The sequence below is a fragment of the Meleagris gallopavo genome, chromosome 14 (genome assembly GCF_905368555.1).
Source record: "Meleagris gallopavo chromosome 14, MGAL_WU_HG_1.1, whole genome shotgun sequence".
In the NCBI taxonomy this organism is placed as follows: Eukaryota; Metazoa; Chordata; class Aves; order Galliformes; family Phasianidae; genus Meleagris; species Meleagris gallopavo.
Genome location: NC_139417.1, coordinates 264,709 through 280,235, shown reverse-complemented (window position 1 = coordinate 280,235; position 15,527 = coordinate 264,709). Strand labels below are relative to the sequence as shown.

At 37.3% G+C, this 15,527-nt stretch overlaps 1 protein-coding gene across 9 annotated transcripts in view; it reads left to right on the top strand.

The window, feature by feature from the left end:
* DOCK3 (dedicator of cytokinesis 3) overlaps positions 1 to 15,527 on the top strand; it is a 190,479-nt gene that overhangs the window by 59,469 nt on the left and 115,483 nt on the right. For 8 of the 9 annotated variants that reach the window (XM_085236074.1, XM_085236071.1, XM_085236070.1 and 5 more), the window contains exons 6-9: positions 1,845 to 1,993; positions 8,773 to 8,857; positions 11,267 to 11,308; positions 12,351 to 12,505. In XM_085236074.1, the coding sequence (XP_085092200.1) occupies positions 1,845 to 1,993; positions 8,773 to 8,857; positions 11,267 to 11,308; positions 12,351 to 12,505 (431 nt within the window). The remainder of the gene's footprint in view (positions 1 to 1,844; positions 1,994 to 8,772; positions 8,858 to 11,266; positions 11,309 to 12,350; positions 12,506 to 15,527) is intronic. The other variant, XM_085236076.1, reaches the window with a different exon arrangement.

The window sequence follows — 15,527 nt, the reverse complement described above, 5'->3', positions numbered from 1 at the left end:
TTATCAGCTTGTATATGATTCACTTTGCATCACATTTAATGAGAGAACCCAAACACAATTTTAGTCATTTTATACTTACCAGCTATGCGTAATTATCTTCTCTGAATAAGTATTTCCAGCTTTGGAAATGCTTCTTTCTGTTGGTGTCTGCATCTCGGGTCTTTCAGAAGGGGCTAAATCAATGATGAAGTGTGGTTGAAAGGTTATGCATCTTTTCTTCTCAAAATTGATTAGGAACTCCAGATAATCCTGTCTGTGCTCAAACTAGTTCAGCAATGGAGATATTTAATCAGGCTAGAAAAATTAATATATTTCTGATCAAAACTGAATGTACTGAAATTTGTTTCTGGAATTCATACAAGCTTAGTGATCTTGTTGGGAAACAAATTCAAGTAGGTTGAAATTCTTTTTTCATCTCCTGTTACTTATTTTTTCTAAGATACACGAAGAACATTTTTTTGCAATAATATATTGTAATAGAAAACACTTTGTGGATGTTCCTCTTCGTTATTAAAGATAAATGAACTTACATTCATTCATAGTGTTTTACAAAACACTAAATTACAACGAGAAATGCAATCAGAATGGCGCTAATCTGCAAAGTCTCTGTTTTGTTCCTGTGTTTTCCCCAAGATATCCTTAGGTTTCAAGCTTTGCTTACAGGTTAGGAATGAAACTGAGTTGTTTTTTTTTTTTTTTTTTTTTTTAAACAAACAATGAAAATTCAGCTGCAGTCGGTGATTAGTTTCCTCGTTTGGTTCTTCATTACTTACACAGCAGCTATTTTATGCAGTGTGGCTCTATAGAGGAGAGCCTTTTTAACACACAGTTTTCATCTGTTAGATATGGGAGTAGCACAGACACCCTTCTTTATGCGGTGGGTGCTTATAGGTGGTCTTTGCTGTGACCTTCAAAGTTGCCTCTTTGGAGGGGTCTTCCCCTATAGTGAATTCCTGCACAGGAGAATAAACATTTCCTGTTCTACCTTTTTCCCATCCCTGAAGAGTACCAGTTCTGTTGGAAATGATTGCAAAGTTGATTGCTTAGAAAATTTTTACTAGTAATGGTGTAGTTTGTATTTTCTTTTATTTTTATTTTTTAATAGTTTTAACCCTATATGGTAGTTTTCCTCTTTGAAAATTGTTTTTTAGATAGATTTCATCAGTAATTGTTTTAGTCCCTTTCAGAGTGCGTACGGTGAATACTCATTTTCCCACTACCACTTATCATAGAAACCTGGGTGATTTTCAGTAAGTAGAATATTTAAAATATTAAAAGCACTTTTCAAGTGTGGTCAGTCATCATTGCTAACAGCTCAGAACATTACATTAACTGCTGACTGAGAGCACACATTTTCCCTGCTCTGTATTTATGAGCTGATTGGAACAAGTGATCCCTGTTGCACATAATTAATTGTTTTAGCTATGGCATAAGGTTCCATCAGAAAGTGGATCCCTTAGCAAGTTGAGCCCAAAATGTAGAAATAAGTTATTCAATTTAAATAGCATCAGTAACACTGCTTTTTGATATAAGTATTTTAAAGCTTGTGCAAATTGGATTAATATTCCTCTGGGGTAATTAAATGTAAATTTGGAAACTTATTAATCTCTCTCTTTCTGTTTCCTCTGTCTTGGTCTGTCTTCTCTCCACTCTCCTGCTCTTTCTCTTTCCAAACTCTCTCCTATCTTTTTTTCTCTTCCCTGCCCTTTTCTTCTCTCTCCACCCCTTTTCTTTTGTTTCCCTTCTTTTTTTCCCCTTTCCAAACTTACTCTCTTTTTTCTTTCACTTTTTTTTTTCTTTTCTCCTTCTCTTCCCCTTCCCCTCCCAAAAATATGCCTTTACAGAAACATAAGGTAGATCTTTTCTACAAACTGCGCCATGTGATGAATGAACTCATTGACCTGCGCAGACAGCTGCTGTCAGGTCACTTGACGCAGGATCAGGTGCGAGAGGTCAAGAGGCACCTCACAGTGAGGCTGGACTGGGGCAATGAGTAAGTACAGGTACCAGCTGGGTACTGTTTGTTTTAATTATTTTTACGTAGCTTTAATTAAGAACAAAAAAAATAAGCAAAACTTTTCTTTCCAATAGTATTTATAAACAGAACACTCGCTTATTTGGAAGTCATATACAACTTCTTTTTTTACTGCATAAATCTGCTGCTGCTACTAACAGATGAGCCATTTGCTTAGTACCTGTAGGTCTTTTCTAAGACTATATCCACTTCTAAGTGGTTTAAGTCAATTTACTTTATTTGTATCTCTATAGCGAGTATTATGCCTGGGAATGTGTGTTCATAGATACTAAACCCCAATTTTTTCCATTGAGTAAGTATTTCAGTGATTGACGTGATAACTACAGAATCTCACTGGTAACAGTTACACTGGAACTGAGACTGTGATATGAAGATTTGTAATATCATCCATGTACTTGCTGATGAAACTTGTTTGAGCTTTAGATTCGTTGGTGAATTCCACTGTGACTTGGTGGATATTTTTTTAAAAGCTATTGAACACTGCAATTCAGATAGAAGGTGAAATGGTTTTAAGGTACAGTTGCACAAAAACTAGCCCTTCAGCAGAGCTGGCTTTCTTTTGAGGTACAGTCTATCAGACAGGTAAGTTTTGCTTGACATTCATTTGACCTTTTCAAAGTGAATACCACACTCCTCAAGCATGTAGCAACTGCTTTTCATCTAGGGTAGGATTAGTGCTAATTAAAATATGAGCAATGAGGGGTGGACAGGGAGGAATGAATTAGCTGAAGTCTAACTAAGGAAAAAAGCGAAATGTTTTTCATGAACGTATCTTTTTCTGTGACTCCTTAGTCACATACTCCCTCTGAAAGATACACACTCTGAGGACGGTTTTGCTAGCCCCCACACTACATTTCACTTCTAATGAAAAAAAGATCTGAAGGGCTTAACAAAGTAGGTGTCATCGAGTCATTGGTCTGCAATTCAGACCTACAGATATTTTTCATTCTCATTCCTGCTGCATTAAATGAGAACAAAGAAACTGTGTTTGAATATTGTCTGGACATTTTTTCCTCAAAGTGTGTATGGATGAAGTTAGCAACTGGAAGTAGCAAAAATGTTGTAAGAAGAAAATATGAGGAGAGTAGACAGGCTGCTAAGCTATAGCCTTTAGAAAGCTTTTATTTGAAATGCACTAAATGTAAAATCATGAAATACGAGGTACATTAAAACCGTAAAGGCAAATCCAATGCCTGACAACTGTGGGAAAGCATCATGTAAATCAGTAGATAAAAACATGTTTGTGATTAAATTCATTTCACATGTAAGAAGAAGAATGTAATGTGTAATATTATAAGATATTGTAATCTTAATTAATTAATTGTAATTAATAAGATACTGTCCTCTCTAACGAAAAATGTAGATAGTGTCAGAGATGCATGCTGAAACAGAAGAATGTATCAATAAAGAAACTGGGTGAAGATCTGTGTGACTGAAAAGATATTTAATTACGTCCATATGCAATGAGATATTTAAATATAAATGGAATTGTAGAAGGTCATCAGGGTTTTCTTATATCTCCCCTTTGAATTTTATTATGAAACTCATGACCTAGTGTCTTAATTTGTTACAAACATTGTTTTTTATATGCATGTTCACATAGTGCTGTTTTTCAAACAATGACAGAAGACTTCTGTAGTATTTGAGATATGCAAATAATCAAAAAATGCCATTACAAACATGTTAGCATTAACTGAGAAACTTAAATACAATAATTTGAGCAGGTCTGTAATTGTTCATAGTAGTATGATTTAATAAGAGACATTCCATGACCAAGTAACTTTCAGAAATTTTACACTAGTATGTAGCACGTTATTCAGCCTAAAGCTGCCTTTATCCTGACCTTGTTTATTAATGCATTGCATTAATTGGGAGGAAGTGGTGCACACCTGAAATTCCCATTTTCAGTCACCGTGAGTTAGGATTGATTTGTCTGGTTTTTGAACTGGACTTGTTTCTATTCAAGTAATGTGGCAGCAGTTCTGATGGTCATCCCTTGTGGTGCTGTGGGAGTTGGCAGAAATCAAGAAATGTCCTCCCTGGATGAGTGACTAGATGGTTTTTTTGTGTGTGTGCGAAAAACTTATTTGGGCTATATTAATTTGGGCTGATTTTGGAAGTATTGCAGTGAACTTTTGCTTATTTCTGTATACTTAACGTAAAATACTAAGGAAGCTTACTTGGTAGTTCGGTCTCTTAAAAATGAAGGAATATAATTAACTCAAAAATAGGTTGCTAGCCTTCTGTATTGTTGCTCATCATTCTTATAATGCAGTACTGATTTCTACCTACTGTGGTGACTTAATCTTCTGTTACTGATGCATTCATTCTCCCCACTACAAAACTGTGATGCATCTTTTTTCATGCTTTTTCCTCTTCCAGTTATCCTCAGTTAGGTTCTTTTTATATGCATGCAGTGATATTACTGATATTACTACGGTATAGCTTTTTTTTTACTTCCCAAATAATCAAAAGAGCACTTTCTGATCAGCGTCCTAGTGCTTCTAGAATGAGATCTGAAGCATCCTTCTGTGTATCTTTGCTCAGGTGAAATCTCAAATAGTACGATTTGCCCGCATCTGTTATTAGCTTTTGTACAGAATATTAAAAAGACTGTTGTTTTTAAAATACTTCACTCTGATAGGATTTATTTGGGCACTGATCAATTGAAGTCTGAAATGCAATTAGGAATGCTCAATGGCCTGTAATCAATAGGGAAAAAATAAAATTGAAGGAAACTTGTATGTCAAAAAAGTATATAAAAGCTGACCTCTACGATTCAATTCGTTGTCCTATTTTAAATCATGTTATAGAGATGATATCTGCAGTTCACTGTCTAATTTTAAATTACATTACAAATAAAATAGAAACGTTTTTGATACATTCAGTTGTTTGTGTTTTGTTCATTTTAAGCTAAAAATGGGTAAGATTTCCAACTTTTACTCATGCATAGGATGATAAATCAAAATGGAACTTTCTAAGAAAAGTCATTGTCATTTTGCACTTTTTTGCACCAAAAGCAGAGGAAGGAATCTGCCTTGCAGACTTAATTTGAAAGAGGATGCTCTGCTTCTGCTCCAGAATTAATTGCTGTAGTATGAAGCAATTCACCATAGTGAAAAGCTTTAAGAAGGGTTCAGAACGAATAGTTGCCATTTCTGTCTGAATATCCAATATTTCTCTCTCCTCCTGAATGTCCTGGTAATAACGTGATGATTGAGAAGGGATTCAGACTGTGAGGAACTCTCCTGGATATCATCTTTGAGGAAAACCTCCGTATCTCACTCTGTATTCTGATGCTTCCATGCTCAGATGTATTTGCTGCTATTTCCTTCTATCAATTTCTTGCTAGCATTACTTACTTTCTACTACTACTCATCTTCATTTTAAGAAATATTTTCCTGTGTAACATTACATCAGTGTTTTACTAATTTCTTTACAGACTGGAGCCCTTGTAGTTTATTTTTTTTATTTCCGTTGGTTTTATTTCAGATCTGTGTGTGATGTCTGTAAACAGCTTTCAGAGTCATTTCTTTTCCCTTCACCACCTTCGTTTTAAGCGTACTTTCATTAGAGGAATATGAGTGGTATTAAGTGAGGCTTTTAACATAGAGAAGGAATACGATGAAAATGCCTGGCTGCAAAGTTAGAGGGGGGTCAGGGTAAAAGACCTGGTTTTGGAGCTATAGGAGATGTTCTCCCAGTCTGTTCTTCAAGACTCCATGTGCCTCCAAACACATCTTTTAGTCAAATGACAGTATTTCTGCAAGGTTCTTCAAGAAAGAATTGCTGCAACTAGTGTGTTTATTAATTCAAAATAGGCTGGCATTCATATTATACATTTATGAACGTATCCTAATTTAAGACCATTTGATGAAATAAAATCAAACTTAAACCAAGTTGATTTTCTCCAGAAGGCCAACCAAGTGAATTGTAGTGAATTGTATGTGCATCCCTGTCAGTCTCACAAATGCTGACATTGATTGTCAGTTTGTCTTGGTGTTATTGGAGAGAAAAGCACAGAAATTCATTCCCCAGCCAAAGAAGATAAAATTAAGTCTTAAGTTCTAAGGACTGCTCTATGGAAGAGAGGGAATTTCTCCATGTCAGTGGAACTGGCCTCAGGCATGTGGTACCAAGAGATAACTGCCGGGCTGGGAGTCTTTGTAGGGGCACTCGGGAAACATTTTTGAAAGTCACTAGAGTCTGCAGGCACAGTAAAAACCACAATAAAATGCTGTAAGTGTAAGTGCTTGTAAAAGAAAGTGCTGCAGAAAGAAGAACTGTCAGAGAGACAGACCAGCACGCTACCTCATTTTTATGCATGATATGTTTTGCTGAAATACTGCTTGACAGCTGGTGCTCTTATATCCCCACAGTATTCTATAATACTGAGTGAAAGTGGGCCACTAACCGTCATTGTCATTTTAAACGTGATGTTGTCATCTTTTGTTGGGAGAAAAAAAAAAAGATTAAATGCATAAACCTGGACTTGAATGCACAGAATATGAGTTCTAAAGGAAAAGGAACCTTTATCTTTTGGGAACAAATGTTGCACAGGATTAATGTAATTTTAGAGAATGGGAATCTTCTGGGCTAGAGATCCACTGTGCTAAGGGATTTAACTAAAAATGGGGTATCAGGTAAGTTTCACAGGGATGCTATGCAGCTGTGTTGAACATTATCAAGTAGAAATTAACTTTGTCGCATGAGTAATGAGTTCAAACAGTTTGTCTTTAGTGCTCTAAAGAGTTGAAATTTTGGCACTAGGACAATATCAGGCTCTGATTAGATTTGGCAGTTTTATTCTGTAAACTTTTGATAGTTCTTTGTATCGTTGTACATAAGAACTGTAAGGCAGGATTCTGTGATGTTGATCACATTATTAGAAAATCATTTGTTATTATCCGTATATTCAGGAGAAAGCCCTTCATGCACACTGTGTGTGTGTGTGTGTTTGCACACACGTGTGATGGCCTCTTTAGGGGAGGGGTTACCTATGCAGTTTTAGGAAGATTCCTGTAAATTAACAGGATGAACACATTAACTTTCACTTGAAACGCTTTGAAATTCACTCTATGCTTATTACTGTTTTTACCTGCTGCCATTTTTTCTGCGCTATTTTTTGACTTTGTGTTATAAGTAGGCTCCAGTGGTAGCTGCAATTGAGGATTACTTGATGCATTCTCAATCTTTTTTGTTTGGTAATTAAATATAGTAATTTTCATCCTTACAGCAGCAATTTTCAGATACCGTCTAGGTTTAATGAAAACTGTGAGAAGTGCATAACTACCATTCTCACATATTAACCCCAGAGTATAGCAACTATTTTTTGGCATGAAAATTGTGTTGAAGAAAAAAGTGGTTCCTTTTCCCCCCCACTGAAAATGTAATTGTTTTGGCAAAGAACGCAGAAGTTCTCATTTATCTGTACACTATTTTCATGCTAATCCCAATACTGCCAAGCAGTTGTTTGCCAGTGAGTGTGGGCTGAGCTGTGCTCTTGAGAGGAGATGGGATGAGCTTAGGATAACATTAAGTAAGAAAAGCCCGATTAAGCAGAGTTTAAATCAATTAATTTTAAAAATAGGGAGTTGGGAAACTTAAGGGAAATTATTAAGAACTACAGTGGCCAGTGAAGGCAACTAGTCTTCTTACTTGCAGATGTTTTAAGTTAATTGCTCAGGAAGAGATGCTGGATTGCCTGGGGGCTTCTGTTTATCACACCATACAAAACTACTCTGTGGTACCTGAGAGAGGTTTTTTCAAACAAAAAATCATATTTGCCATCCTGAAAAATGCTGTGCAGAATGCTTCTCTTATTACAAAACTAAATAGGTTTTTGCTTTTGTTGTCTAGTTGGTGGCAGGACTGAAAGGATGTTCCGTGAGGACACCTCTGCAGACTTTTTTGTTCTTTTGAGACTAGGGAGAATTTCAATATAAAACATGTGCAAGTGGAATATTAAAGTTAGGTGAGATGGAAGCAGGGAAATGGTTCATTTATGTGTTTCTTGAATTTTACTCCTAATGTGCATAATTGCTTCGTACTATAGTTCTGTGAATGCCTTATGCCTCAGAAGCTGAGCGAGTGTAGAGCAAAAAAATAATCTGCTGTAGCCATCATTTTTAGACTGGTAAACTTCTATTTTTTTTAATAGTTTGGTTTTGATTTGAGCTAAAATTCTGTTTTAATTTAGGTTAAAATTCCTGTTAATATTTTTGTAGATACGTTTTTTTAGGAAAAGTATGCTTATACAGCAATAAAGTTGGGAGTTCAGTTACGTGAGCACCAGGGAGGTCCATTCAAAGCAGTTTCCCAAAGCAAACATCAGGGTTACTGATGGGAAAGTTTTACATTAAGCAGTGAAGAACCCGACCTGAATACTGCACTATTTATACTAAACTTATTTGCCTATTGATTGTACTAAACTTATTTGCCTGTATTACTGTGTAGGAAATGACCATACTGCACCAGCATACTGAAAATCTTCAACTAACATTCATTACTAGAGCTTCTCTGAAATCAGTGAACAAAACATAACAAGCTCGGAGCACTTTTTGGCTTGATATTTAGATTTAAATTTATTTTAAAAGATGGTTTGTTTAATGGTTAACTATTGCAAAAAGATTCAAATACAATTTCCTAATTCCTTTCTCCTTGTCCTTGTGTATATGTGGCTGATAATTGTAGACACAATGTACTATGGTTACCCTTTTCTTCTTTTTCTTCTGCAGACATTTGGGCCTAGATTTAGTTCCTCGAAAGGACTTTGAAGTTGTGGATTCCGATCAGATCAGTGTGTCAGATCTTTATAAAATGGTGAGAAATCTGTGGGACATGCCTCTGAGCTTTCATACTGGGAGGGAAAGAAGGGGAAAATAAGTATCTTTCTTTATGAATTTTCTTGACTGAAATAATACAGTAACCTTTTTGTTTTTTGATGCAATTTAACAGCTGCCTTTGGCAATTACACTGTTGAATTCTGTCTGGTGGAAAATGCAAAGTCTTGGAAGCTCCGTGGTTAAATTGTGGTGGTATCTTGCTGAGATCTGTTCATCTGAAAGTGCTGTGAACCAGACAGATGACCCTGCAAGCTTTATTGACTTAGGAAATACTAACAGACTGCTTTGGGGTTACTACATCATTACTTCAAACAATGGTTATCAACTTTCTAGGAGAAATAGGAATGTTCCTCACTGTAAGATCTAGTGTTGTTTGTCCTTACTTCCATTAATTAGAACATCTCAAACCTGGAGTTGATCAGCAGTTGTGTGAGTCCAGAAAGCCCATGAGAGCCATTGTTCGATTCTTTCTGGAGAGTCTGCAGATAGGGATAAAAATTGAAGTGAAAAATCTGCTCCTAGGACGTGTATGGATAATAAGCATACTTGCTCCCTTTCAAAGATTTTTAAGCACACAGACAGGAAGGAGAGAGACTACTGAATAACTTTCTTTAAGCAAAACTAATTCTTGAACATTAAAGCTATCTCTGTGACATGGCAATGTCCCTTAGAAACGTATGTGGTGTCCTTTAATAGGAATGTTCTTTTGGATTAATTATATGATATAACAATGCATTTCATGTAAAGAAATTAAATTCTTCTACATAAAAAAGGACAGAATATGCTGATCTACAGTACTGATTTTTAAGTTTGTTCCTGATTTGCCATAGACTGGGGAGACTTTGCTGCACTTATTGGAGAGTTTTCCTTCACGCAGAGTTTTCGGCTCAGATCTGTGCTGCTATTTAGGACATGACCATTAGTCAGTTCACATTTCACCATGGCTTTAGATTGTAGATTCAGGAAGACAGCACTGTCTAATCACATCTACTAAGTGGACAGAAGGTAATTTCAGGAACCAAAACAGCTGAACACATTTTATTTGCTTAAGTTTAGTTTTGTAGCAACTGAAGATTTTTAAAATTGCTTTTTATTGTATTATTTTTTCCTCATGGAGAGAATCCTCTGTACTCATGGTAGAATACTTAACAGATTATCAAATCAGCCGTGAGGTTTAACACTGCAAAATAATCTTGTGAGAATAGTTGTGAGAGCCCAATTACTTTTGCATTTTCACAGAATTGTAGAGCATTAAATGTACGAGAGGCAACAGTCTCGTATTAGCAGGAAAATGGATGAAGTAACTCTGGGCTTTCCCATCTGTGGCAAGAAATTGAGGCATCTTGCACAAAGTTATTATTTCCCTTGGTAAAATTTTCATTTAAAAATGTTGTGCATTTGATTTGTTTGGGGAAAGTGTTGCTGAATACGGAATATCTTTTACTTTAATCTCTCTTGAAGCTGTGAGGTTACCATATCCCGCTGGTCCTGCTAGAGTGTATTTGTTCAGAATAAGATACTGGGTATGAAGTAGAAGGGTAGAGATGGGGGAGAATGAAGAGAAGATGTGTTAATGTTTCAGTGTAAAGTACTAATGGTAGGATGAGTGTGGAACAGCCGTGGCAGAATCATTAATTATATGGTTTTTAAAGCTCTCTGAAACCTTTTCAATTTAGATTAGTATTTAAATCTCCATTTGGAGATTAAATGGGTTCAGTGAGACTTGCAGTCCATTTTCTGATTATAGCATTTCCTTTTAGTATGAAGGGCTTTAAATACAGGATCATCCTCTGAGTTCTGCTGCACAGATATAACTCTGCATGGATGCTTTTGTGCAGGTGTTGGACAGCTAAAATTGTAGAAGAGTTCTTACCTGTTTTTCAGGGTCTCATTTTCTGATCTGAGCAAAAAGTTTTAAAATATATGTATAAAATCCACCCTTCTTTGTAGAAGTCAGTATTTATTCCTTTTTCATTTTATTTTATTTATTTATTAACAAATGCAACTTCTCGTGGACTAGCATACTGATAAATTAGTATAAAGTGAGGTATTCACTCATTTAAAAGGAAATGCAGGTTACACAGTACAGGGTGATGGACTTCTCGAGAAGTAGTTCTGCAGCCGTGGAAATTCTGTCTAACTTGTGATGGCCATTTATGTTCATCCTTTAGATACATACAACATGTAAGTTTGATTAGTTAGTGTAACAAATGACTTAGTTGGGAAAAGCTTTTAAGGCAAGCTAGTGATCTTGTGAGTCCTGATGTTTGGTAACAGTCTTAAGCAATTGTAATTACAAAATACTCTTTTAAAGCAGCACAAATGTAGTTTCAGTATTTTCTCGCGTTCAGAGTGGTTTCAGTTTTGCTATTCTGTTTCTCCACAGCATTTGTCAAGTAGACACAGCGTCCAGCAGAGCACATCACAGGTAAACATCATCTACGTAACAATTTTTGCTGTTTCTGTCTTTGATAACTTATCTGCATATATGTGTTTGATGGAGATCATTGGGTACCCAAGTTCCTCAAAATAGCCTCAAAAGTAATTTAGCTTCTTCTACAGGTCCTTCAGCATCTGCTTAGGCTCTTTTCCTCAGCTCTCTGTTTTTCTTAAGAGAACAAGTTCTCTAGTGAGATCAAAAGCCTCAGTCTGACCATGAGAGTTTTCTTTCTACCTGCTAACACATAACCTCAGAGGTTTTTATTTTACATACCCTTTCTGTAGTAAAGTAATCCTTTCTTGGTCATGAAATCTGGAGCTAATCTTTCCTAGAGAGCTGTGCTTGCACAGATGCAAATCTTGAAATGATGAGGATTTAGTTGGATTTAATTCAGAATCCAGAACAAAAATTGTTTGAAGCTGCATTTTGAAAGCTACTAAAAATCTGAGTTGACACTATGAAAATGTAAAGACTGACTTTGTTACTGTCTGCATATTCAGAGGAGACTGAGCCTAGTGTGCTTAGGTCTGACATGTATCATGTTTGTTAACATTAGGCTACAACAGAAATAAAGTGCTATGAAAACAAAAGAAAAATTGTTTGTAATTATATTCTTCTTTTTCTTCACTACATTTTTTGCTGTTGTAAATAGGTCTTGGTATACTAAATCAAAAATAGAAACCTTTCTGCTGTTTCACTTTATAGATGTTACCAACCACCATTGGGATTTCTTTCTTATGTCTGCAGGGCAGTTAGCTTCTAAAGTCTGGTTCTAAATGATCTCCATAAATGACTTGCAGGTGCTAAAAAAAACCAACCCAACAATTTAAATGTTACTCTTAAATACTTGAATAGAAGTTCATCCAATGTAAAAAAATAGGATAAAAAACTTTGTGATCTGTCTTGAAGATGGGGTATATTTGAGATTAAGCTTTATTTGATGGAGAAAAGAGAGCGAAGTTTCAGTTCAAATTATCAAGTCAATCATATGTCCTTTATTTGTGACAAATGGCTTCCATTGTTTAATCAGGTGGATACAATTCGTCAGCGTCACGGAGATGCTTGCCGTATGCCAGTGCCTCATCACTTCTTCCTCAGTCTGAAGAGTTTCACCTACAATACAATTGGAGAAGACACTGATGTCTTTTTTTCTTTATATGATGTTCGAGAAGGCAAACAGATCAGGTAGGACTTAATACATAACTAAAATACTCTCAGAAAAACATGTGAGGAAAGCGTGTGTTATTGGAGGAAAGCGTATGAACTGCCATTGTGACACAACTGAAAGAACACTGATAGATTATGAATTGATGGTCCTATAAGGCATCCAGGAACTCAGTAGCGCTAAACATAATTTATGAAATTTGATTCTTGTAAATAAGCAAAGTATTACAGGTGCAGAACGGTTGAATTGTGTTTAGGTTCTCACCTGGTCTCTGTGCGTTACAGAAGGTCTTGATGTTTTAGTAGCTGCTTTCTTAGGGCTGTTAAGAGCTATCAGTAACTGCAGTGTCAGGTGGTATGACTCCAGAAGGGGACTGTTATATGATTTGGTGCTGAGTTGGGCTCTCAAGCTTTCATTCACTCCTTGCTTTACAAGCATGTTACAATAGAGCTTCTTTTCATCACTCCTTTACTAGCAATATTAACTGGCATATTTCTGTCCATCCTTGTGTTTAGACTGGGTAACTGCTGCTCAGTATGTTGAGGTAGCCAATACTGATGTCAGCAAATATGAAATGTTCTGCATTTTTCTGTCAAAAACGTGTGTTTTGAAAATATCAGACTGTATAGAATAGTATTGCAATACTGCATGCCTTGGAAATGAAGTAAGGATAGTGTGATCAGATCTAAAGTACAGCATCTCTGGGTCTTTGTGAGCTTTGATTGAAGCACGTCCTGACAGCTGACACCGCTTCTGATACTGTGATGGAAACTGTCCTACATATTTCAGCAAATATTTCCCTCCGAACTGAGGGAAGAGTCCACAAACTTTCTTTCTTTTCTCTGGAAGAGCACTGTACTGTCCGGGGGGAGCTCAGAGCAGATTGGTAAAGGCTTGGTAGTTTTTGAAACTAAATCCCACTCAAAAAAACTGTGATATGTTAGAAAGCTGTAATGACTTGATACGTTTTAGGAATGTGTGTGCACTGTTTGATTTGGCAACGTAAGAATTATATTGCAGAATGTGGCAAGAATGTCTACCGTGATACTACATCACGACCACCACCACTGCCTGAGAAATGCTTGTACTGGTAGTGAGCATGTGTCTGTGATTTCTCTGTGACACAATTAACAGGAAATACGTGCAATGGAGGGAAGAAAAAAAATGGGAAAGAGAACAAGTCACAATTATTTAATACCACAAAGCAGTAAAATTACTGAGCTGAGGAAAGCTGCAGGAAAGAGAAACTGACAGACTGCTGCTGTGACTGTGGAAGGCCTCAGAAAATGCTTCTACACAGTACTTGTCTTGGGCTGGACTTTGCATAGTGTGTTAACGTGGAGTGGGAAGGCCTTGAGAAGGCTTTGTGCCAGTGATTGAAAAGAAGAGAAAGTAAGAGTGAGGATGTGTGGCTCAGCGGGTTTTAAATGTGTAGAATAATGCTTGAATGTGCAAATAGTTACTGTTTAGCACTTGGTCTTATGCATGTTCTGTAGTGAAAGTGAGCTAATTTGTATTTTGTTTTACGCCTTGTAAGAGGGGAAGGAAGAAGTTGTAATGAGATTAAGGTCTGTTTTGGGAAAGAAACTTGAAAGCAGAAAAGAAACACTCTGCTTTAAGTTGAGAGCGATGTGTTTAGGTCTGCTGTAGAAGATGAAGTCTCTTTTCTGTGTGCCTCAGGAAGTAGTGCATTTAGGTGAAAACTAAGCAGAGCTTCTGCATGGTGCTTCAAAATGAAAGGGCCAAATGGACTTTCCTGCAGTAGTTGTGGCGTTGGTGAGTTTCTCATGCGAACTCTCAGATTAACTGAACAGAAAGTTCAACAATTCACTGTTTTTTATCAGTAGCTGAATTTTCTGTCTTCTGTGCTGTGATGATCCATGGTAGCAAGGAGGTTATGGGTTCTTGGTTCTGCTCAAACTGAACTTAAAAAGGTCATCCAGTAAGCAAACATGAAAGTATTTCCACATCAGAAAATACACACCCACAGCAGTAGCCATTGTTCTGGTCATTAGCTGCAACAACCCTAATCGGTGTGAAAAATCTGTGTCTCTCTGAAGTGTACTGCACACGTACTGGGGGCCACTTTTGTTTGCATTTCCCAGTTGTTGCACGGGTGTTAGAACATGGAGCAGGGAACGGTAAGGAAGGAAAGGGCAAGTGTTCTGCTACCAATAGGAAGAGGCAAGGTATGGCATGAGGTGTGCTGTCACTGATTTCTTTCCTTGTTGTAAAGTGTTTGAAATGGTTGACGGAATGCCTAGGAACTTTCTCACGTGAGTCCACATACGCCCAGAGCTGTATCCTTTGTATCTCAAGTGAAGTTTGTGGGAAATTTCCCACGTGCTGGGAATGTGGGTCTCTTTATGGTTGCATTCAAAGATTCCTTGCGTTAACACTGCGAAGGGGAACTTTCCAAGTTGCTTCATTGGGACATTCAAGGATTCCTGCAGTTCCAAACCAAAGAAGAGAAGACTACTTGTGCATTTCTAATGCTAGTTTCTGCAATGGAGATGAGAGGAATATTGTTGCTTTGGATTTCTTTTCAGCTGTTTTGTTCTGTGCCTGTCCAGATGAAAGCGCTGCAGTATTTACAGCCCTGTGCTCTGTCCAGGTGCTGTTGCAGTGCTGTTAGGCACCATTTAGAAGGCTGTGTTTTGTGCAGCCTGTATAGACATGGTGCCCTCTTGGTGTGAAGGTATCGTGGCACACATTTTGCTTTCCTTTGGCGCCGCCTCTCCCTAAGCTAATGCTTCTCCCAGAGGACAGTTGTGCAGCAAAACCTTGGCATGTAAACTCAATCCATTGTGTCAGGCACCAGTTGAGACAGGACGGAGAGAAGCCCGTTGGCTCTGATGATGAGGTTCCCACCAGAGTGTGGAGAGAGCTGGCTGAGAGCCATGCTGGAGAATGGTTGCTGGCTCAGGAGAGAGCAGTGCACAACTATGTCTACCTGCTCCTGAGGAGCACTTACAGCACTGTTACCCATTGGCTCCTCCGAGAGAAGCTGTTGGAGTTTGGAGTGGAGGAGCAGGCGGTGGG